This window comes from Rattus norvegicus, chromosome 5 (genome assembly GCF_021556685.1).
Source record: "Rattus norvegicus strain SHRSP/BbbUtx chromosome 5, alternate assembly SHRSP_T2T, whole genome shotgun sequence".
Taxonomy (NCBI): domain Eukaryota; kingdom Metazoa; phylum Chordata; class Mammalia; order Rodentia; family Muridae; genus Rattus; species Rattus norvegicus.
Genome location: NC_141538.1, coordinates 159682501 through 159707034, shown reverse-complemented (window position 1 = coordinate 159707034; position 24534 = coordinate 159682501). Strand labels below are relative to the sequence as shown.

The window sequence follows — 24534 nt, the reverse complement described above, 5'->3', positions numbered from 1 at the left end:
TTCACGGCTGGAGAGATGGCTCAGTGGTTAAGAGCACTGGCTGCTCTTCCAGAGGTCCTGAGTTCAATTCCCAGCACCCACATGGTGGCTCACAACCATCTGTAATGGGATCTGATGCCCTCTTCTGGTGTGTCTGAAGACAGCTACAGTGTACTTATAGAGAATAAATAAATAAATCTTACAAAATAAAAGCTAAAGGTTGGCAGTGGAGCTAAACCAGAGAGTCCATACCCAGCTGCATAAGGCCTCATGTCCTCTCGTCGACTCGTGGTCTCTCACTAACAGTTTAATAAAGATTAAGTAACAACAACAACAATAACGATAAACAACTTTTTTTTTTCCAGAGCTGGGGACCGAACCCAGGGCCTTGCGCTTGCTAGGCAAGCGCTCTACCACTGAGCTAAATCCCCAACCCCTAATAAACAACTTCTTAGCTTACTCTCATCTTTTTTGCCTTGATATAGCCTTTTACTATCTCAAATATTATTCAAATTGATCTGCAACTCTGGGCTTCAAGAAGTGCTCCTACCTCAGCCTCCTGAGTAGGGGACATTGCAGGTGCATTTCAATGTGCCAGGTGGCTTCTGTGACCTTGGACAGGAAGCCCCACAGATCTACAATGTCATTCCTCTCCAACAGGGTATCTGGCCATCTTTCTGGGTTTTGGAAGCTCTGAGCTGCTTTGGGAAGTGCCCAGCTCCCAGGAGTGGACAGCCATGGAGATTCCGGTTCTCCCACACCCTCACTGGCAGCCTCTTCTGCACTCCGCATCTCTTTGCTGTGACCAGACCCCAAGGCTCAGTTACAGCAGAGGAGACCCCTCCCCTCCCTGCCCTGCCTGTTCATCAGCTCCTACTGCCACATCTGGACCCCAGGGATCCCCCCTCCCAGAGTCCTGCGACGCAGATGGGCGCCCCTCGGCCCAGCTCTCACATGCGAGATACCCCCGTACCCCTTCCTCACCTCTCAGACGCTGTGTCCTTCCTGCTCGGTTGGCTGGAGTAGTTCTGGTTGGTTTGTCTGGAACATTCTTAGTGGTCACCGTAAACTCAAGCCGGGGAGGGGGAGGGGAGGGTGTTGATTGGTGGAATGCACACCTGCCCGGGTGCACGAGGCACTGAACAAAGAGGCTGTGTTAGAGGAGCGCCAGCCACGCAGGACCTCTGCAGGGTGGACTGAGAGGTAAGGAGCGGGGGAAGGCAGGCGCTGACTTGAACTTGGGTGGGGCCTGCGGGCATCAGGGCAGGCAGGGAGGATGTCGATAGGACCAGTGAGGGCAGCTCATCACCCCTCAAGGACCTCCTTCTGTGTCTGGAGGCTTCCTGCTTTCTGTGGAACTGAGCTGAGGAACACAGGGTACTGAGGGATGGGTCTGGGGCATTAGAGCTGTCTATGGGGATGGGGTAACAGGATCCCCCCTGAGCAAAATGAGTGCCTAAGTCCCAGAAGAGCGGCAGCACGGCCACAGCCTGGAAGAGTTTCTGAAGAGGATTAGGAACCTAACCCCATCCCACCTGCTTCCCGACATGGATGGGATTTAGAAGTTCCACTCCACACAGGCAGTGCACAGGCCCCTCCTAGGTATCAGAGCCTTTGTAGAGAGGGCACAGGGAGATGGACGAACCCTCCAGATAACACCCTACACACCGGCAACCCACGAATACCCTGCATCATCAGCCTCTGGCTTCAGTTCGGAAGGTGGAGTCTTGCAGGAACCTAGAAGCAGGACGTGGGCACAGAGCTGCTGTCACCAAGCAGTGGTCACGTAATCACAGGACGGATGGAAGAACTCGTGGGACTGCGTGAGGGCTCCTCTGGGAAGCCAGTAACTCTGCAAGAGCTATGGGGGCCGTGTCCACGCATCCGCCGAGGTGTCAGAAGTGAGAGCTGTTCTCCCTCCCCCTCCCCCTCCCCCACGAAGTTCCCGTGGGACATCAGGGAGCCTAGACCGAAGACCACCCTGTTCACTTCTGTCTGCCTACTTAGAACCTGACCATCCTCACTGTTGGCAGAGAAAGCAGAGACCCCAGAAAGTGGCAGAGCACAGGCTCCAGTGCTGATGCCTACAGCCAGAGGAGGTCATCTTCTAGGCTGGGCTGGCAGTCAGTGACCAAGGGGATAGCTGGAGGCCTGAAGTGTGGATGGTCTGCAGGCCCTGGGGGTGACTTCCCTTCATGGTTGCTAAGTCTCAGACCTTAATGAGATAACAGTAAGAGGTGTAGTACCAGCCCTCTTCTCTGCCACCTTGATCAGCCTTCTGCCAGGCCCCAGTGTGACTGAAGTGGGGGGACACCTTCCTGAAACCTACGCCACTTTCTACGCATCCTGCTCAGCCCCTTCCATGAGCCAGAGCCCCTCTCATCACCCCAGACTGGAGCTCTGGGCTCCTAGCTTGCTTTGGCTACTCCCAAAGCAAGAGCTTGAGCAGCCTCCAGGGAAGGAGCTGTGACCCCAGTGTCCTGTCCAGGGGGCCTAGAGTGGCTGAAAGAGCGGTTGTTCCGTGTGGGTGAGGACTGGCACTTCCTGGTGGCTCTCGGGGTGCTCATGGCTCTGATCAGCTATGCCATGAACTTTGCCATTGGACGTGTGGTCAGAGGTAAGGCCTCCCAGGCACGCACATAGCTCGGGGCGGTGGGATTCCTATACACGCTTGGGATGCCAGCTGGACCGCCGTGGGCAATGAGGTGTGGGGGAGGGGCTGTGGGGAGCCAGGCCTGGAGTTGGTGCTGGCTTCGAATCTCACCAGCTGTGTGACCCTGGCAAGGTTCCTTCCCCTCTCTGAGCCTCAGCCATCTATCTGCACAATGGGAAAGATCCCTAATGCCTCTTGGGAGGCTCTACTTATGGTTACTGTCCCATCCCTGCTTTCCCTCTCCCTCCATGATGACTGCCCAGTGGGCGCTCACACTTCTAGGCCCCCTTTTGGTCATCCAGGGACCCGGGGTTGGGGCGTTTGGGGAGGTGCCATCCCTGGCTACTGGACAGACGGGAAACTGAGGCTCAGTCAAGTCACTGAAGTCCCACAAGCAGGAAGTTGGAAACCAGATATAGACCTAGGCAACCTGGTCACCCTCAGCTCAGAGGGTGGCCTTGGGCCCTTTCCTGGTTTATAAGTGGGCACCATAGTGTCCCCCAGGGCTGAGGCTCTGGGTGGCTCCCTGACTGCTGGCCATTTCCAGCACACAAATGGCTATACCGGGAGGTTGGGGACGGCCACCTGCTCCGGTACCTCTCCTGGACCGTCTACCCTGTGGCTCTTCTGTCCTTCTCCTCCGGCTTCTCGCAGAGCATCTCACCCTTCTCTGGAGGTGAGTCATGGTCACCTGGTCTCTGGCCAACCGACCTTGTCCTGCAGGCCCCATGGGTCCAAACCTTCCCACATCCTGTGGGGCTTCTCAGGAGGTAGGGGGGGGGCGGGGGAGGAGACTGATCTGACTGGGGGGGGGGAGCAGGCTTGTAAGAGATCAGCCACTTACCCAAAGTCACACTGGGAGAGGGACAGCAGAGTTCCCTAGGCTCCTCTGGGCTGATAAAAAAGATTGGTGGCTGGTCACTTGCAGGAGCACACACAGCTCATGTCACCGCTGTGCTGAGGGAAGCAGCAGGCTCCCAGCCCCTACAGCAGCCTTTAGCCACAGCCCAGGAAGGTCTCCCAGGTGTCTCTGGGAGTGGCCTGATAATCTCTGGGTCCCCACCCTGCTGCTACCAACTTCAAGGTCCCCTCAGACCCTCGGCTCTCTCTCCTGATAGCTGAGTTATGAAATCTTCCTCTCAGCGTCTGTGAGGTCCAGGGGGTGATGCCAGAGAGTGCTGTGTGTTTGGTCTGTGCTGGGCATGGAGGTTCTTGCTTGGAATAGCAGTATTTGGGAAGTAGAAGCAGGAGACTGGCTGCCAGCTCCAGGCTAGTCTGGGCCCAGACAATGAGACCTTCTTGAGAGAAAGGGGCAGCCGTACCTTGGAGACGCGCCTGACTTTCTCTGATCTTGCTAAGCAGGGTTGGTATTGGAGGAGAAGTGGGGGAGAGAGAGAATGGGAGAGTGTATACATTGCCTTTCCCTGGCCCCAGGGTCTGGACTCCCAGAGCTGAAGACCATGCTGTCCGGTGTGGTCCTGGAGGACTACCTAGACATCAAGAACTTCGGGGCCAAGGTGGTGGGCCTCTCCTGCACCCTGGCAACAGGCAGTACCATCTTCCTAGGCAAAGTGGTATGAACTAGGCGGACCCCTTCCTCCCTCTGTCTCCATGCCTCTGGAAGCACAGCTAAGTCTCCACGTGTGACAAGATGCATCTCAGGGTAGCCCTGGGGTTTGGGGTTGGCCGGAGACAAGGATGTAAATGATGGTGACTTTGTCTTTGGGCCAGGCTTGTGGCTCTGTTCACCCTGGGCCTTAAGGAAGGGGAGGAGGAGGGGGGAGGAAGAGGAAGAAGAGGAGGACGGGGAGGAGGAGGAGGGGGAGGAGGAAGAGGAGGAGGGAGAAGAGGAGGAGGGAGAGGAGGGAGAAGAGAAGGGGAGGAGGAGAGAGGAGGAGGGAGAAGAAGAGGAGGGAGAGGAGGAAGAGAAGGAAGGAAAGGAGGAGGAGGGAGAGGAGGAGGGGGAGGAGGAGGAAGAGGAGGAGGAAGAGGAGGAAGAGGAGGAGGAGAGGGGAGGAGGGAAGGACTCATTTTCCCCAGGACATGTACTCTTGTCCCGCATCAAGCCTCTCCCCCTCAGGGCCCCTTCGTGCACCTGAGCGTGATGATTTCTGCTTATCTGGGCCGAGTGCGCGCCAAGACCATTGGGGAAACTGAGGTGAGGGCGACAAGGAAAAACCCCTTTGAGACTAGAAGGGGAAGTAAGCTAGTTCTGAACCTGGGGTTCTGTTTTCCCCCAGAACAAGGCCAAGGAAATTGAAATGCTCTCGGCGGCAGCGGCAGTGGGCGTGGCCACAGTTTTCGCAGCCCCCTTCAGCGGTGAGGGTTCAGTCCTCTCAGTCACTCGGTAGCTCCCATGGGCCTGTCCCCTCCAGTTTGATCAGGTCCCTCAGATGGCTCCTGATCCAGGCAGGAGAACCTTCAATCCTTCCATATGCGCAGCCACCCCAGGGTGGTTGGGGTGAAGTATCCGATCGCTGTAGACTTCTTAGGAACTCATGCCTGGTTTCCTGGGCTGGAAAAACAGAAAGCCTCATGGCCCTACTGATGTGTTTGCAAGAAGATAAAGAGAGGGAGGATATGTTCAATGGAGGTGTGGTGAGGTTGGGGTCTGCGGGCGCACGCTGAAACATCCCTTCCCTCACGAGGGAACAGCCACCACACCACTGTACAGTACAGAACAGTTTATTCAGGGCATGGGGAGGGGAGTTAAGACGGCAGTAGGGGCAGAGAAGGGGGGAGAGAGTGGGGAGGAGAATGGGAGAGAAAGGTTAAAGGGAGAAGAGAGTAAGAGAGCCAGAGAGAACAAGGGTTGGGGCAAGCAACCCCTTTTATAGTGAGTCAGGCACACCTGGCTGTTGCCAGGTAACTGTGGGGCGGAGCTTTGACAAAATGCTAACACCCACCCCATAGGTGGGGGTGGGGATATGCTGACCTTCTCTGCTTGAGTCAAGGACAAAGGCGATAGGGGGCCTCCAGCTCTCCAGGCAGCAAGCAGCAGGTCAAGGAGAAAGTGGCTCCCCACATCCTAGAGCCAAGGAAAAGGGGTCCTCCTGAGCCGTGTGCCCCCTAGGTGTCCTGTTCAGCATCGAGGTCATGTCCTCTCACTTCTCCGTCTGGAATTACTGGAGGGGCTTCTTTGCCGCCACATGCGGGGCCTTCATGTTCCGTCTCCTAGGGGTCTTCAACAGTGAACAGGGTGAGCGCCGTATTGGGACCTAGTCTCCGCCCTCCCTCTTCTGTGACTCCCTCCTCCCCCATTGACTCCTCCTTCCTTCTCAACTCCATTCACCTCTTCCTTCCTCCCTCCCTCCCTCCCTTCCTCCTCCACCTTGGTTTCTGGAGAATCTAGCCATAAAGTCTAGCTCTCTGGGTCTGAATACTTACCTATACAAAAAGAAAAATCACGAGAGAGAGAGAGAGAGAGAGAGAGAGAGAGAGAGAGAGAGAGAGAGAGAGAGAGAGAGAGAATATGAGAATGAATATGAATGAATGTGCACACCCATATGTGTGTGACTTAAATGGGTGACGCTGGAGTGATATTCTTAGTCTCTCTGCACCTTGGTCACTACAGCGTCATGGAGAAGGTTAAACAAAATCCAGAAAACACGTGCCTGTGAACAGTCCTGTTTCTGGGGTCAGGACATCTTCACGCCCAGCATGAAATTTTCCTACAGGAATCTTCGTGGCTGTGACCCTCACTACAACCCCCCCCCCCATTTTTGTGTCCATTTGTCAGGCGTGAGGGCCTGGCCGTGCTGTACTGTCTCTGAACTGGTGTGTCCATTCGTCAGGCTCGAGGGCCTGGCGGTGCTGTACTGTCTCTGAACTGGTGTGTATGTTCCACTAAGAGCAGCTAAAGCACGCAGGCTAAGAGAGGAGCCACAGGCCGTGTGCCCGTGAGCAGAGTACACACAGCAGCCAAGGTCAGAAGATATTGAAAATCTCTTCTGGGTAGAAGGCTGTGTAACACGATCGGACACCTCGAGGATCTCCATGTGGTCTTTGAGAGGGACACTACAAGTGACTCCTTTGACCTTGACGTGTCTCCTCTCCCGTCCCTGAGCAAACTGTTCCTCCCAAGAACAGCGCTAAATCACGATAGACCCTGGTCGGTTCTCGATCGCTAAAGTGTTGTCAGAGTAGCACCCGGTCACAACGGGCGCTCTGTGCTGAGACATTCACCCTGGAGAGGAAATGACATGACAGACGCAGAAATGGAATGACAAATTTACTTATATTTTGCCCAAAACTGGAAGGGCCACAACTTGAGGAGAAGCTGAGAGAGGAGACATGTGCAGATGTAGAAAATCTCCTGATGTCAGGGTTCCTGTGGTACTGAATCTTCCTGTCGGACACTGAGTTTTCTTGGGGAATCTTAGTTGCTAGCACTTCTCTCCTTGAGCGTCTAGGTAGACAGAAGGGAGCTAGTGGTGCTGGGTTGAGAGAAAGGCTCTAAGGGTGGAAAGTGCTAAGGGTGTCTGAATGGCAGGCCCAGGTTCAGGGCCAGAGTCATTTGCTCTCAGGGCATCTTCCTGGTATGGATTATCTTGAAAGACGATTTGGGTTAGGAGGAGTGTGATCTCTGACCCCCTGCTCGCACCTTCCCCCCAGAGACCATCACCTCCATCTACAAGACCAGATTCCGAGTGGATGTGCCCTTTGACCTGCCTGAAATCTTCTTCTTTGTGGCTCTGGGGTGAGTGGGGTCTCAGGCCCTGACAGCCCAACTGAGCTCCTCCAGGCATGAACTGGGGCAGCTCCAGATTTACCCTCACCGCCACTGTCAGGTTCATCTGCGGGGTCCTGAGCTGCGCGTACCTGTTCTGTCAGAGAACTTTTCTCCGCTTTATCAAGACCAATCGGTACACCTCCAGACTGTTGGCTACAAGGTGGGTGAAGGCCGGCAGGGGACACCCACTCCCAACCTTTTGTAGAAAGCCCCACCCCTGCGTTAGTATCTTACCCACTGGTCCTTTAGGTATCTTCTATGGAACGCCTCAATCATAGTATCCATTTCTTCACTAATATCCACCCCAGCTAAGTCCCACATCTCTTGACCCATTGACTACAAACCAAGCCCATCATGGGACCCTTCCCAGCATTCATTGTCTACTCTTCTCTCTGAGCTGCCTCTACCCCTGATCTTGAAGTTCCTCTTCCTCCCTCCTGACCTAGGAAGGCCAATCAATCCCACCTTGGCCTGGAAGATCTGTCCTCACTGTCCCCCTCTGTCCCAAACCCTCACACTCAGCCCTCCTCTTACTATACCCCTCCTCCTGGGCTCCCCCACCTTCCTCCCTGAAGGGGGTTTGTCAGGTTTTCTGCTTTGCCCACCTCACTAGCTCTTTCCTCATTGTGATCCCTGGGGTTGTCCTTTTGTCTTTGCTTGGGCGCCATCTTGTCTCCCTACATTGTGGGGGAAGGAGATGGGGCCAACAGAGAGATCTCCATTTCTCTCACAGCAAGCCGTCCTACGCAGCTCTGGTTGCCCTGGTCCTGGCCTCCATCACCTATCCACCTGGTGTGGGTCGCTTCATGGCCTCCCGGGTAAGGGGCTCTGAGCTACTGGGATGGGTGGTGAGCCCCATTGACCGTCTCCTCGGTGTAGGTCGGGTCTCAGTCACTCCCCGCCCAAACTCTCCAGGGGAGATCCCTAGGGGTCCTTGATCAGGTTATATTTCAGCAACAGCAGGGCCATCCTCAGGGTCCTCAGCTGGGAAGAGGTAGAATAGTAGGCTCAGGTGGGTGATGGGACAGCTGGGGACCTACTGACCCCCCTCCCACTGCCTTTGCCACAGCTGTCCATGGCAGAGCATTTGCACTCTCTGTTTGACAACAACTCTTGGGCACTGATGACCCGAAACTCATCCCCACCCTGGCCTGCGGAGCCGGACCCCCAGAACCTGTGGTTGGAATGGTGTCACCCACGGTTCACCATCTTTGGGACTCTGGCCTTCTTCCTGGTCATGAAGGTGGGTCCCTCCTGTACACAGATCTGGGGTAGGACAGGGCGGCCTCCATGGATGGACACTGGAACACTGTCCCCTTACAACCTGAGCCTGGCCCACTGTGTTCCTAGGGAGGTCACATTAGCTTCTTTTTACTTTTAACTCAGTTCCTTCATCTATACAGTGAAGTAGCTCGGCGTCCTTAAGGAGGTGGGCATGCTTGGAAAAAACGACCCCAGCCCTGGAGAGGTGGGGTCAGGAGGTTCCCTTAGGGCTCGCTGATCTGTCTGATCCAACCAATTGGTAAACACCAGGTCAGTGAGAGACTCTCTCAAAGGAGGTGGACAGCAGTTCTAAGCATAACACCTGAGCTTGTCCTCTGACCTGCACACGCGTGCACATGTGCTCGAGCGCACGGGCAAACACATACACACACATGTACAAATTTGTACATGCACTTTTAAAGATGAAGCGATGAAAAATAATTTTTTAAAAATGTTGGACTGGAGAGATGGCTCAGTGGTTAGAGCACTGACTGCTCATCCAGAGGTCCTGAGTTCAAATCCCAGCAACCACATGGTGGCTCACAACCATCTATAATGGGATCCGATGCCCTCTTCTGGTGTGTCTGAAGATAGTGACAGGGTGCTCACATACATACATATAATAAATAAATAAAATCTTTTGAAAAAACACGAGGCAATGGAGTAGTTACACTTTCTACCCAAAGAGCAGGCTAAGGGCAAGAAAATGAATGACCTAACATGTGCCCAGCACACAGTGGGGCCTTTAATAGGGTTTGGTTACTTCCCCTGGTGTTTTTTTTTTTAATATTTATTTACTTTATGTATATAAGTACACTGTAGCTGTCTTCAGACACACCAGAAGAGGGCATCAGATCCCATTATAGATGGTTGTGAGCCACCATGTGGTTGCTGGGATTTGAACTCAGGACCTCTGGAAGAGCAGTCAGTGCTCTTCACTGCTGAGCCATCTCTCCAGCCCACCTGGAGTTGTTTGATGTCATCTGTAATTCCAGTCAGGACTGCAGGTCCAGCATAGGCATCCTTCTCTCTGAGAAACTCCCATTTCTGTCCCATGCCCCCCACCCCCGTTTACTTCTGCCTCTGTTGCTCATAACCTCTGCCCTCTGGTCCCCTCTCCTACACAGTTCTGGATGCTGATTCTGGCTACCACGATCCCCATGCCTGCTGGGTATTTCATGCCCATATTCATCATTGGTGAGTCTGGACCCCCGGAGGTGCAAGGGCACAGGACATAACCCCGACTCCCACATACCATCTGTCTCCCAGGGTGGTACGAGAATGAGGCAGGGTTCGAGGGTCTTGGGGGTCAGGTCTGCCTGACTGCTCCTTCACTCTGAGTCTATGTCAGGAGCTGCCATTGGGCGCCTCTTGGGAGAGGCCCTGTCTGTCGCCTTCCCAGAGGGCATTGTGGCTGGCAGAGAGGTCAACCCCATCATGCCTGGGGGCTATGCTCTGGCAGGTGAGTGAACCTGGGCCCTTCGGGTGGGAAGACCACCACGTCTAGCATATGAATGAAAGGGCTGGTGTTTGTGTATGGCATGGAGTGAATTGTACAGTGTGCCTCCCAACTTCTAAAGCCCCGTCCACTCCCAAAGTCCCGTCATCTCTCATCTCTGTCTCTCTTCTCCATGTCTGTGTCTCTGTGTCTCTCTGTGTCTCCGTCTCTCTCTGTCTTTCTGTCTCTCTGTCTCTGTCTCTCAGTCTGTCTATTTCTGTCTCTCTGTCTGTCTCTGTCTATGAGTCTATGTCTGTCTCCCAGTCTCTGTCTGTCTCTCAGTCTCTCAGTCTCTGTGTCTGTCTCTGTGTCTCTGTCTGTCTCTCTCTCTGTCTCTGTCTCTGTCTCTCTCTCTCTCTCTCCAGGGTTTCTCTGTATAGCTGTCCTGGAAGCCATTTTGTAAACCAGCCTCATTGAACTCAGAGGTCTGCCTGCCTCTGTCTCCTGAGTGATGGAATGAAAGGCATATGCCATTTTTTTAGCTCTATTTCCCATCCCCTAGCCCCTCTGTATCCCTTCTCTCCTGCCATGCCTGGGCACTTTAGCAGCTTCCAGTGTGTGCCCTTCTGCCTCTAGCCACAGTCACGCTATACCCACCTTGCCCTGTGGGTGAACCCTGCCCCTGGCCGGAGTCACCCACTGTGGTTCTGACCCTGCAGGTGCTGCTGCCTTCTCGGGGGCGGTGACCCACACCATCTCCACAGCACTGCTGGCCTTTGAGCTGACCGGCCAGATCGTTCATGCACTGCCTGTGCTGATGGCCGTGCTGGCGGCCAATGCCATCTCTCAAAACTGTCAGCCGTCTTTCTACGATGGCACCATCATGGCCAAGAAACTGCCGTACCTGCCGTGGATCCGTGGCCGACAGATTGGGTGAGCCTGGGACTGAGCAATGGGATGTCCAGGATGGTATGGAAGTTAAGGGACTCCCCCGCGCCCCGCAACACCACTGCAATTGTCCTCAGCCCATTATCTGGCCCTGATGGGCTGGGAGAGAAAGCCAGAGCCTGACAAGTCTTACTTCAGTCACATGGAGGTTGGGCACCAGCTAGAGGAGGCCTCTCTCCTCCTCTCTTGCTCCGCTGGCTCAGCTAGGTGGTCAGGAGCTGGGATACAGATGGGGTCAGAGGTCCTTCCTCACCCGGCAGTTTCTGTTCTCAAAGCAGCCATGATTGAGGCTCAAGATCTCCTTTGTCTAGATCCAGCTGCAACCTCCTGCAAGCTTCTGTCCTGCTTCAGACCTGTTACCTCGATGTCCTGTGAGAGTGACTTTTCTCATGCTCTCAAACCTTCTATAAACTTCTCTCAGGCACGAGAAAAAGGCAAAACTAAACATTTGTTTAAAGCAGGATTCTGTAAGGTGATCCAGCCGCCACTGAAGCTGGTGTTGGAGAACCAGGAACACAGAATATTCCCATCAATAAATCTGTCTCTATGTTCTTTCCCATCGCAGAGTCCTAAGCATTACTCATTCCTTCAGTGTTCCTGGTCTTGCATTCAGAAACCAAAAATATTTGTAACGTTTCTCCTTGGTACAATAAAACACCCAACAGAAGCAACTCGAGGAAGTCTGGGTTTATGCTGGCTCACAGTCTGAGGGGTGCACAGTCCATCATGGTGGGGAAGGCATGGCGGCAGGAATGTGAGGCAGCCAGTCATATTGCGTCTACCAAGCAGAGAGAGATATAAATGCTGGTGCTCACCTCGTAGTATTAAGTTCAGGACAATAGCTCATGGGATGGCACTGCCCACACTTAGGGACAACTGACGCAGCCTAGAAACTATTTTGCTGAGGTCTCTTTCCCATATCTTGCTAAGTTGAAGGTAAACATTAAGCTATCGGCTACATACGTGGGTACTCTCCCAGCAAGGTTCCTTGTCTTGTCCTGGGGGCCAGCAACCCCACACACACACTTCAGAGCCTGCTACCTGCCTCCCTCTGCCCACAGCTCCTACCCTGTGACTGTGGAACACTTCATGAACTGTAACCTCACCACGCTGGCCAAGGACACGCCCCTGGAGGAGGTGGTCAAAGTTGTGACCTCTACAGAAGTGTCTCAATATCCCTTGGTGGAGACCAGAGGTATTCAGCTGGGGTGGGAATGGGGCATTGCATGGGGGGCTGGGTGGGGATTCCCTCTAAGTATCAGGGCAGCAAGGGCAGGCAGGGTGTTAGATGTGCCTCTGAATCCAGACTGCTGTGTGACCTGGGGCATGTCCCTTCGCTTCTCTGTGCTTTGGTTTATTCATGAATGAAATGGATATGATAACTATGCTAACGTCCGGGTGTTTAGAGACAAGAAGGCGTCGTAAATCAGCCTGGGATAGCTCTCGGGATTCTAGTCAAGGATGATACAGCCAACCACTGCCGCCAGATATCCGTGTCTAAAACTCGGTTCCAGGAGGCAGGACCTGCTGGGCCTCTCAGCCTGTGTTTCCTCATCTGTAAACTGGGTGAAAGGTCCTAGGAGACTGAAAATTCTGTAAATTTCCTCTGACACTTAAGAACACCCAGCATCACATGTAACAGGGAATAGCCTTGTTGGGGCACCAGTGGAAGGGGAAGCCCTTGGTCCTGCCAAGGTTGGACCCAGTGCATGGGAATATGTGGTGTAGGGGGAGTGGATGGGGGGTGAGTGGGGGGGATACCCGTATGGGGGATGGGGAGGGGATGGGAGCTTATGGACAGGAAACCGGGAAAGGGAATAACATTCGAAATGTAAATAAAGAGGGGGCTGGAGAGATGGCTCAGCAGTGAAGAGCACTGACTGCTCTTCCAGAGGTCCTGAGTTCAAATCCCAGCACCCACATGGTGGCTCACAACCATCTGTAATGGAATCTGATACCCTCTTCTGGGACGTCTGAAGACAGCTATAGTGTACTCATCTATAATAAATAAATAAATCTTTTTAAAAAATTTTAAAAAAAGAAATGTAAATAAAGAAATATATCTAATAAATTAAAAAAAAAAACCAAAAAAAAAAAAAAAACCAAAAAGGAAAACACCCAGCATGAGGCTGGAGAGAGACCACCTAAGATCGTGGCCATTCTTTTTTTTTTTTTTTTTTTGGTTCTTTTTTTCGGAGCTGGGGACCGAAGATCGTGGCCATTCTTACGGACCTGGCCTTAGTTCCCAGCACTCTCATGCCATCTCACAACCATTCTTAACTCTAGTTCTGTGGACTCTGGCGCCATCTTCTGGCCTCTGTGGGCACTGCAATAATATGTGTAATGCGCATATACAGGCAAAACCTTCATACACATAAAATAAAAACAATCATCAAATCTTTACAAAGAAGCACCCAGCATGTTCGTGGCACATAGTAGGTACTCATATAATGTGACTTCCATTTTTATAACAAGTCCCTTCCTCTGCGCTTCCTAGAGTCTCAGACCCTGGTGGGCATTGTGGAACGGACCCACTTGGTGCAAGCCCTCCAGACCCAGCCAGCTTCCTGGGCTCCAGGCCAAGAGGTGGGCACCCCTGCCAGGTGTGGGGACAGAGTGTGGGTGTGAGCAGGGCTCTGAAGGGAGAGAGGAGTTCGGGGGTCAGGAGGCTGGGAACTGTAGGCTGGCTCAGGCTCCATTGTCTTTTTCCAATCCCAGCGCTTTCTCCAGGACATCTTGGCAGGTGGCTGCCCCACACAGCCAGTGACCCTGCAGCTGTCCCCAGAGACCTCCCTGTATCAGGTAAGGGAAGAAATGGGTGGAGAGGGAGGACCTGATGGGGGACATCAGGCTCCACATCCTCCCTCTATGAAGGGGTGTACACACACACACACACACACACACACACACACACCACATACACACATACACACATAACACATAACAATACATATACACACATACAACACACACAATACACACATATACACATACATATATGCATATATACACATACAACACACATATACATACATACAACACACAATATACACACATTTATTCACACTACACATATACACTTAGACAATACACACATATATGTACACACATACATACACATCACACATACATACAGACAGACAGCATACACATGTACACATATACACAACACATATACACACATACAACACATATACACACATGTAACACACATACACACAACACATATACACACACAGCACACACAACACATACACACATATCACACATACACACACATATTACACACCCATACACATACAACATATATATAAAACACACATGCACGCACACACATACACACATGTACATACACACAACACATATACACATATACAACACACACAACACATCACATACACACACAACACATATATACAGTATATCACACACACACACACACACACACACACACACACAGGCACACACACTCACCTGTAGACGTGCCCAGCAGCCCCAGCTTGGGTCACTGCCAGGGTTTCTGAGACAATACAGAGGTACAGAGGAGATCGGGACCTGAGAGAGCTTTGGGAACACGTGCTTGTGGGCAGACACCCATGCTGCTAGTCAGAGCATCCCGTGGAGCTGGAGAGATGCCTCAGCTTTAGGAACACTGGCTGTTCTTCCAGTGCTAGGGTTCAATTCTCAACAAGCAAATGGCAGCTCCAGTCCTAGAGGAGTCAGCACCCTCTTCTGGCCCCTAGAGGCACGTCATACATGGGTACACAGTCATGCATGCACAAAACACCCATGCACATAAAAAATATTCTGGCATGGCGGCACACACCTTTAATCCCAACACGTGGGAGGCAGAGGCAGGAAAATCTGTGTGAGTTTGAGGCCATCTTGGTCTCCATAGTGAGTCCCAGGACAGCCATGGCTACATAGAGAGACCCTGTATAAAAAACTAAACAAAGAACTTGTAAAGGTTTTTAGCATCACGCAGGGACCCGGATTTGAGGCCCTTCCCCAGACTCCTGTGAGAAAGCTGAGAGATTACCTAGCCTCTTAGAGGACACACTTGGGGTGGAGGTGGGGTGACAATCGCAGCCTAGGGACCTGGCTATGGCTCCAACTTTTTTGCCAGGGTCTATGCCCTTGAGGTCCAGGTAACCTGGACCAAAGGATTCCTTCTGCTTAAGGCCTTGCTTCTTATGTGGTGTCTGGCTCCCTCTAGTGGTCAGATTAGACACTGACGGCTGGACTCAACTCTTCACTCACCAGGCCAGAGAAGGATGTGTGGGCAGAGGGGTGTTCCTTGACTCCATCATTTCCTGTCAATCCCCCTACAGGCACACAGCCTCTTTGAGCGGCTGACCCTTCAGTCGCTGTTCGTGACGTCACGGGGCAAAGCTGTGGGCTCTGTGTCCTGGGCGGAGGTACTGGGGTCTTGAGGGTGGACAGAGCAGGCAGGGGTGGAAGAGTGGGGGGGAGCTCGGGGGAGGGACGGGGGGGGGGCACCAACGTTCCCTTTTCAAAGCTACACAGAACTCTGATGTATGCCTTTCCTTGGATTAAAGTGGCCACTGAGCCTGGGTCGTCAGTTACCAGCCTGCCACCTCCTGGGTTCAGAGTCCCTTATCTGTGTGTTGGGATAGGCACCAGCAGTAAATCTTCATCATTATGGGGGTGCTCTGGATAGAGACCAGAGGTGTCTCCCCCATCCCTCCCCCCCACCTTGATCCTTTTCTCTCTCTTGTAGCTGAAGAAAGCCATTTCCACCTTGATCAACCCACCAGCCCCCAAGTGAGCCAGTGTTGGGGTCAGAACAGGACCCCAGCTAAGAGCTGCAGAGGCTGCACAGAGCCCCACTCCATTTCCCTCCCTACCCCACCCCTCCAGCCCAGCCCGGCTCCCCAGTGCCTCAGGCAGCTCTACCCAGCTGAACGGGACTCCGTATTCATCATGGCCTACACCGAGAGCACAACATCTCTCTGGTCTGGAAGGGACAAATCTCACCCTGGTGCATGTCCCTTCTGGGATTATCTATTCACAACCAGTAGCTCCTGAGAAAATAAAAGTAAAGCTGGTTCCCAGAGCCACTGTTCACCCATTTTCTCCCTCAAGAGTTTGCATTTGGTCCCTTGGGTTCTAGTGTTGGCCTAGGTTAAGCTCTTGGGGCATCGCTGGCTAGGCCTGGGGCCCCTCAGTCTCTGCACCTTAGCAGGCAGACGGAAGAGTGAGAGAGTCCCTACCAGGTGATGCCTGGCCTCACGTGTCAAAGGACCTTGTATGCGTGTGGTCCTGCCCTCCAGACTCAGTCTCCTTGACTGTGTTACAGTTGGTAAAGCAGGATCCCTGGGTGTGACACTTTGCAACATCAAGACAGACCTGGCCTCCTCCATTGAGGCCTCTCAGGTGTTTGTGTGTGGAGGTAGGAGCCATCCCTAATCCCTCAGACCCCCATCCAGAGCTCAGCCACTCGCCTACCCCAGGAAGACCAGGTCAAGTTCATCCAGGATGAACACACTACTTTAATGTCACATGACAACCCCGTGGGAGAGGGAGGGGGTGTGAGGGAGAAGACGTGGGTCCTCTTGGCTGGGGAGCATGGGGGAAGTGGTGGTCACAGAGGAACCAGGTAGGAGAGGAAGGACAGACAGACAGTCCAGAGACTGAAGGAGTCCAGGAGAAACGGTCCCACCTTCCATGAGGCAGATGCTCAGCCTGAATGTGGAGGGCTGCGCCCAGGTCAGGGTTGGCTCCCCAGACCCCCCCTCCAAATGATCCTCTTAATCTTTGCATGGGGTCCCCCCTGGGACCCCGACTGTCTGCTCTCCTGGGGCTGGTTGCCCTGGCGTCTGCTTAGAGTCCTGGAGCCGGCTGTGGGCAGGTCCACGGAGGCACTGAGTGGTCTACAGGAGTACCAGCCACCATCCCAGTCACGCTCCACCCTGCGTTTGTACTGAGGAGTCGGGAGATGCCCCTCGGTACACTGCTGCAGCTGGGCTCCCAGCAGGATGTGCGGACAACGCACTGGCCAGGTTGCCTCAGTTGTAAAATACTTCATCCTCCTCTTCTGAAAGCGAGCCACTGTCCACCGACGCCAGCGAGCCAAGCATGTGGGCCCCGCTTTCAGGCCCACGGGCCCCTGGCAGCCGCTGCCGGTGCTGCTGGGTGGGGCTCGGGGGCTCCTCTGGTGAGGGCCAGCCATCATCCAGGGTGAGGCCAGGGGAGCAGGCTAGGAGACTGTCATCCTGTGAGGGGCCACTCAGGAGGCTGTCCTGAAGGTAGATACTCTCGAGGTCTAGGACACCGAAAGGGGGTACAGAGGAAGAGACAGAATTCTGCATCCTGTGCCCTACCTCCCTGCATGCGGGAGGCCAGGCCAGGCCTGCTATGTCATTGCTATGAGACCTCAGGCAGGTCTCCAAATCTCTCCGAGCTCAGCTTTTCTCCCCATGACAGGGAGCAGAGAAGGTAAGAGCAGGAAGCAAGTGTTGTGACAAGGGGTTCTCCTTCTGGTCCCCTGTCCCCTACCCTCCCGGTCATAGGGAAAATCACGTGAGATAAACCAAGGGAAGCTTACCGGGACCCAGGCTTGGGAAAGCAGGACCCACAACCCACCTAGTGTGATTCAAGGCGCGCCCCACCCAGGCTCTCCTTTCTGATTGGGCAGCCCCTGGGAATGTGCGAGCCGGAACCCCGCCCCAGCTTACTGGGGAAGAATGTAAGCTGCCCTGCTGAGTGTCTTTGGTGTCACCCTGAGGGCTATTCCACCCACATTGCTTTGATATCCCTGCTGTACCTTGGAGCTGGAAGGCACCCTGGATACTGTCCTCGGGCTGCAGTTCATCATCCAGAGAGGACCAGGCACTCAGAGTGGCCTCCGTGATGGCAAACTGCTCAGCGACACCTGGCGGCGGCGGTGGGGAAAAGCAAGATTAGACTCGGTGTGCAAGGGGCGGGAAGGGGGCGCGCTATGCCTATATGGGTCTCTCTGGGCTGTCCCAGGTGATAGAGGAAGCCACCGAGTGCCCCACCCGCCGACATCCTGTGCTTTTACTGCATTTTCGCCCAGGCCCACCTTCAGACTGTAGACCTCTCTCCCAGATCCCCCTGCGCACCCACTCAAACCCCCGCTCACCCGCAGCAAAGCGTGCCTCCCGCAGCTCGTCCGGGAGGCAGCAGTAATGTTCGTCCTCTGCCGGGGACAGCTCCCAGCCTGACTGATGGGCGCTCCAGCCTTTCCACTCGATGAGGTGGGCCACTCGTCCGCGGGCCATGGCCGTGGGCTTTGTGATGTGGTCCTTGATGCTCTGCACCACCCCTGTGGAGCCATGGAAAGCTATCGGGTGACCGTCCCAACATAAGCCCCAGCTCATGACACCCAAATACCCCAGACCATCCTAGAACCACGGCCAATTCAGAACTCACATCCTGCCCTGTGCCTTCCGCAGCCTGATGGCCCCTCCTTCACTACAATGTCCCGCCCATTCGTATGCGCCCCCCCCCTCGCGCCCCCCGGCCACCATTCCCAATGTCTTATTGAATCTGGATCAGGTTCCCAAACCACTCCTTTCTCTGAGTGGCCATGTGACCCAGCACCTTCCACTCATGATGGACAGTCCTGGGAGAGTAGCCCTGTGCTCCCAGCTCTGTGGATTGAGACTCTGGTGAGTAGAGGAGCATCAGGGAGTGCTGCCTGGAGGAGGAGGACTGGAATTGGGCTCTCTGAAGGTCTATTGGGATGGGACAGTTGGTGGCCAGGCTGGCAGGAATTCACAGAGGAGGCGACATTGAAGATACAGAAGAGCTGGCTCGGCACCACACAAGGGTAAGACACAGGGGCAACAAGAGGCCAAACGGGGACTAGAGAGCCAAGGTGAAGACTTGGTATTGTCTATACATCGATGGAGAGCCACGCCACGGCACAGTCAGACAGGAACCAGGGAAGAGGTGGGTTAGATCTGTTGCGTGGGATATCAGTTGAAAGACTGGAGTTCAAGGGTAGAGATGGAGCAGTCAGGGGTCGTTGTAGGGACCCAGCAAGAGGCAGGGCCAGGGCTAGACAGGAGAAAGGCTGGGGGAGCTTGTGAGCTGACTGGTTGGATGTGGAAGTTGATGGAGACAAGGAAGCCATAACAGCTTCGCATCTCTACTAACCGAGGAGCTGGGGAACAGATCTGGGCATCCCCAGAGTCCCTAAAGCCAGGCAGGCAAAAGGCCTAGGGGAGCCCGAGTCCCAAGGTCAGGTGACACTGCCACAGGAATGAGGGACCAGGAACTTGGCAATGATGGAGATGAGGAGGGAGGAGAGACCTGCTCGCCCAGTGTGGTGCTGGCTGCAGACTGTGGAGAGGTGGTGTTTCTCAGGGCAGGGAAGGGGGATGGCAGGAGTTTCAGGAGGAGGAAGCTGCAGAGACAGAGGTGGAGGGAGGCAGCCAGGCCTTCTGGGAACTTGGAAGGATCTGGTGAGGTGGAAGCGTACAGTTTGGGAAAGAGCTGTGAGGAGAAGCTGATGGGCCAAGCAGCCTGGTAGGTGGTGCAGAGGGCCACCTGGAACCGAGGTGTACAGCGGCCTGGATCCCCTTCCCGGCATGCATGCCCTTCCCCTAGCCACTGCTGCTAGGTGCTCCTGCCTGGTATATGCCTGGTACATCACATCATATTCAGAGAATTACCATAACTTTAGGGGTAGCCTCGCGCCCCCCCAAGGTGACACTGTCCTCATGGGCAACCGAGGACTGGACAGGGAGCAAAATGAAGCTGAGACACTTGGTTTTAAGTGCCGTTGAGCCTTCAGGCTACCATGCTGCAGGGCTTCCAGTGGGCAGAGGCAGAGAGAGTCCCACAACTGTAACCAAGTCTCCACAGAGCAAAATCCTTCAGCTTCCTTCACTCCCCAGGGATCCGCCCAAGAGCAATCCCCTGGGGGACACAGTCCCCACCTCAGGTTCTGCTTCTAGGGAACGAGACCCAAGGTGACGTGGGAGACCACGCGGTCAGACACCCACAGCCTGCACCCTCCCCTCTGAGCCATCTCGGGGCTTGAACACTCAGCAGTTCAACTCCCGAGAGAAGGAACCCAGCTTGAGGTCTGGCAATTTAGAAGAACTTAAACCCAGCATCCCTGTGTCCCTTTGCCTTCTCTAGCATGTCAGTCCATGGAAGAGCTTACTAGCTGTAAGGACTGGAGGGGGCTATCCTGACCTACCCACAAGGGATGAGGTGGCCAGGGCAGCCACGCTGTAGTTGCTGGGGCAAGCTCTGGAGTCAGATATGTAGCCATTGGTGGTCTGGAAGCACCTCTGTAGAAAAAGGAAAGGGGGGGTAGGTAGGAAGGAAGGACGGACAGACAGGCAGAAGACACCCCTTACTCCCCCGCAGACCATTCTTATGATCTGCTCATCAGAAGCTGGCCAGGGGTCAGGCACAGAAAGGTAGGGAGATCCTCTCCATTCCCACAAGATTTCCTTCCCCGGGCTGGCAGGACTGTGGACCTGGGCTGAGCACAGGAGAGGAAGGGACGGTGATGTCAGCTGGGCACACTGACCTGCCAAGGATCCCAACAGAAATCCATCTGCTTGTCCTGAAGCAAGAGGAGAAAAGGGGATGATCACTCAGGGCACCCGGGGTGGGGGTGGGGCGGCTTGCACACGGCTGTGTCCTGAAGTCCTTCAGGGCAGGTAGGTCCAGCTTGTGGTGCTCTGAGAGGTCAAGATGTGGCCACCTTACAGGACCCCTTGCTATAGCAGGACCTCTCTCTACACCTTCCAGATCTACGTGGAGGCTCTTCCTGCTTGTACTCTTTTTCTTTTTTTCGGAGCTGGGGACCGAACCCAGGGCCTTGCGCTCACTAGGCAAGCGCTCTACCGCTGAGCTAAATCCCCAATCCCCCTGCTTGTACTCTTGAGAAGTTCGGGACAGATGCTAAGTTGTCCTAGGTTTGTAGCAGAACCTACCGTCTGCAGGTTGAGTTACTTTGGACTTTGGACGGGAAGACCTTTGGGGTGGGGTTGTGTTTTCTAAGTAAGCCTAACCCAGTCCCTGATGTCCAGCTCGATGCAGAGCCCTCATCCAGCTGAACACTGAGCCCTCGGTGCCCCTACTGCCCAGGGAGAAGCTGGAATTGGCAAGAAAGGAAGGAATTGAGAATGATTTCTGTTTGCTTCAGGGAAATAAAAGGGCAGCTGGAATCGGGGCAGGCAGGAGAGTGAAGGATGGCCAGTTACCTTGCCAGCAACATGGTCCGGAGCAATGGCGGATGGCTGGCTGGAGGGCAGGTCCCGATTCAGGAGGTCTGTGCCCTGGGGCCTGGGGCAGTTCTTGTGGGCACTTGTGAACAGATCTGGAAATAGTGACAAGAGAAATTTAGAAAAATCTATATGGGTGGCAATATGGAAGGAAAAGAAACGGACTTTTGAGCGGGGAAGGGGGTGGGAGGAGGTGTCAAACCATCTCTGCTTTATGTGTGGAAAAAAAATGGATTTGACCAAAAGATAGCTGAAGGGATAAACTAATCAGTAAAGGATACAGAATGAACATTCAAAACCCAGTAGTATTATAGACAAGCCTGGGTAACAATGAACTCCTATTGACCCAGCTATGAGGGGAAGCAGGAGAAACATTGTATCCCAGGAGCTGGACCAGCCTCAGCTACAAAGAATCGTATCCATTGCATATTTGTTTTCTTTTCTTTCCTTCCTTCCTTCCTTCCTTCCTTCCTTCCTTCCTCCCTCCCTCCCTCCCTCCCTCCCTCCCCTCCATCCTTTTTGAGACAGGCTTTCTCTGTGTAGCCCTGGCTGTCCTAGAACTCACTCTGTAGACCAAACTGGCCTCAAACTCAGAGATCTGCCTGCCTCTGCCTCAGTAGTGCTGGGATTAAAGGTGTGCACTGCCCCAACCTGGCTGAAATTGTATACTTTGTTAAGAAAGACAGACAGGGGGCTGGGGATTTAGCTCAGTGGTAGAGCGCTTACCTAGGAAGCGCAAGGCCCTGGGTTCGGTCCCCAGCTCCAAAAAAAAGAACCAAAAAAAAAAAAAAAAAAGACAGACAGACAGACAGACAGGGCTGGAGAAATAGCTCAGTGGTTAAAAGCACTGACTGCTTTTCCAGAAGTCCTGAGTTCAAATCCCAACAACCACATGGTGGCTCACAACCATCTGTCGTGGGATCAGATGCCCTCTACAGGTGTGTGTGTGAGGACAGCTACAGTGTGCTCATATACATAAAATAAATAAATCTTGAAAAAAAAAAGGAAGGAAGGAAGAAAAGACCGGTGGGTAGAGTATTTGTGTAACATGTCTAACACCCAGCAGCAGTCCAGGGTAAAGTCAGGCAGGTCAGAAGTTCAAGGCCATCCCTGGATATGCAGCAAGTTTGAGGCTAGCCTGAGCTACATGAGACTTCATCTCTGAACTAATACATTAAATAAATAAACGCAAGGCTTCTGAGTCCTTCTCCTCTTCTGCCATCCATCTTGGGATGGAGACTTTCCATATATAGCCCAGGCTGTCTTTGAGCTTCTTGCCCCAGCCTGCTAGGCAGCTGGAGCTATAGGTCTGTGCCAATGGACCCCCTCTATTGTAAATTGTTTTTTGCTTATATTTCTTTCTTTTTTTTTTTTTTCCGGAGCTGGGGACCGAACCCAGGGCCTTGTGCTCCCTAGGCAAGTGCTCTACCGCTGAGCTAAATCCCCAACCCCTGCTTATATTTTTGATACAGGGTCTTACCATGTAGCTCTAACTTGCCCTGACTGGCTTAGAACTTTCTCTTTTTTTTTTTTTTTTTCTTTTTTTTTCGGAGCTGGGGACCGAACCCAGGGCCTTGCACTTGCTAGGCAAGCGCTCTACCACTGAGCTAAATCCCCAACCCCTAGAACTTTCTATGTAGATCAGCTGTCCTTGAACTCACAGAGATCCACTGCCTCTGTCAAGTGCTAGGATTAAAGAGGTTTGCCAAGTGGTGGTGACACACACCTTTGATCCCAGCATGAGGAAGGCAGAGGCAGTCTGATCTCTGAGTTTGAGCACAGCCTGGACTACAGAGTGAGTTTGGGGATCTGGAGAGAGGGATCGGCAGTTAAGAGTACTTACAGGAGTTGGGGATTTAGCTCAGTGGTAGAGCGCTTGCCTAGGAAGCGCAAGGCCCTGGGTTCGGTCCCCAGCTCCGGAAAAAAAAGAACCAAAAAAAAAAAAAAAAAAAAGAGTACTTACAGAGGACCTGGGTTCACTTCCCTGCACCCACAGCTACCTGTAACTCCATTTCTTGAGAATCTGACGCCCTTCTCCGGTCTCTGGGTATCCATGCATGGTGTTTAGACATTCACGCAGGCGAAACACCATACACATAAAATAAGACCTTTTATTTGTTTTGGGTTTGGGTTTGGTTTTTCAAGGCAGAGTTTCTCTGTGTAGCTATGGCTGTCCTGGAACTCACTCTGTGGACCAAGCTGGCCTTGAGCTCAGAGATCCATCTACCTCTGCCTCCTGGGTGCTGGGATGAAAGGTGTGCACACCAGCTAAGCTATAAACTTTTCTAATGTTCTTTGTAAAGATCTCATTACAGATGGTTGTGAGCCACCACATGGTTGCTGGGAATTGAACTCAGGACCTCTGGAAGAGCAGCCAGTGCTCTTAACCACTGAGCCATCTCTCCAGCCCATTTTCCAACTGAACAACCCCCCAGCCCTCACTCGGTCACAGAAGCCCCAGCACCTGCCCAGCACACAGCAGGCTCTCATCAGGGGTTTCTCAAAGGAAGAAAGCAGGGGCTTCAGACATGAGCACAGCAAGCTGGCTTTAGTTAGAAACTCCAGATGGATTAAACAGCTGGGCTGTCTCCAGCCGTGCCTCCAGCCACAGACAGGTCAGAGAAGAGAGGGGTCCCAACAACAGAGGGAAGTCCCCAGAACTAACACCACAGGAACATCCAGCCTCGCTGCAGGGAGGAAGGTGAGTGTAGGCCTGCGGTCAAGGTGAGAGTTTTCAGCCAAATTACATTCTGAAAGAGCCCAGAGGATCTGGGACCTGCCCAAGGCTGGGGTGCGCAGCCAAGAGAGGGAGGCTGGAGCCAGGCTGTCTGGGACACTATGGAAGAAGGCAAGGTGATGGCCGGTGTCCTCTCCTGACCCAAAGTGACCCAGACATAAGGAGGGCAGGGTGGAGAGGACCACATGGGTTCTGAGAATGAGGGATGAAACATGTGCTCACACTCACAGTGCCCAGCAGTCTGCTGAATGCCAGTCCTGGCTGTGTGACCCTAAATTATCCTTGCTCTTCTCTGGGCTCCAGCGCCCCCCAAGTCTACAAAGGAAGGACTCCATGGCGGGGGCTGGGGGCCGTCCTTTAGTAGTCATGCAAGCTATTCATTAGGGTTATTTCTCATTTATTTGTGGCTTTTTTTTTTTTATTTGAATGATCTCTAGCTGGAAATCACAACCAGGGCCTTATGCGTGGTGGGCAAGCACTCTGTCACTGAACTACATCCCCAGCCTGCTTTTCACCAGGAAATAAAATAAGAATGGAAGAAAACGGAAA

At 53.5% G+C, this 24534-nt stretch overlaps 2 protein-coding genes across 5 annotated transcripts in view; one reads left to right on the top strand and one right to left on the bottom strand.

Annotated features, from left to right (window-relative positions):
• Positions 1 to 1102: 1102 nt before the first annotated feature.
• On the top strand, positions 1103 to 16090 carry Clcnka (chloride voltage-gated channel Ka). 3 transcript variants are annotated; one of them, XM_087551310.1, is made up of 20 exons: positions 1103 to 1182; positions 1691 to 1880; positions 2468 to 2596; positions 3180 to 3308; positions 4067 to 4206; positions 4713 to 4790; positions 4873 to 4951; positions 5706 to 5831; positions 7247 to 7331; positions 7423 to 7524; positions 8098 to 8182; positions 8434 to 8607; positions 9755 to 9824; positions 9979 to 10089; positions 10785 to 10998; positions 12075 to 12208; positions 13511 to 13599; positions 13732 to 13815; positions 15345 to 15431; positions 15755 to 16090. In XM_087551310.1, exons 2-20 carry the CDS (start codon positions 1781 to 1783, stop codon positions 15800 to 15802), a joined length of 2064 nt encoding a protein of 687 aa, XP_087407436.1. In that variant the 5' UTR covers positions 1103 to 1182; positions 1691 to 1780; the 3' UTR covers positions 15803 to 16090.
• Positions 16091 to 16506: 416 nt separating this feature from the next.
• Positions 16507 to 24534, bottom strand: part of Fam131c (family with sequence similarity 131, member C) — a 16297-nt gene continuing 8269 nt past the window's right edge. The window contains exons 2-7 of one of the 2 annotated variants that reach the window (XM_087551227.1): positions 21228 to 21343; positions 20549 to 20702; positions 20210 to 20303; positions 18140 to 18322; positions 17801 to 17908; positions 16507 to 17299 (exon numbers count right to left, since the gene is read on the bottom strand). In XM_087551227.1, coding sequence (XP_087407353.1) covers positions 17043 to 17299; positions 17801 to 17908; positions 18140 to 18322; positions 20210 to 20303; positions 20549 to 20575 — 669 coding nt within the window. In that variant the 5' untranslated portion in view covers positions 20576 to 20702; positions 21228 to 21343 and the 3' untranslated portion in view covers positions 16507 to 17042. 2 annotated transcript variants of the gene reach the window in all.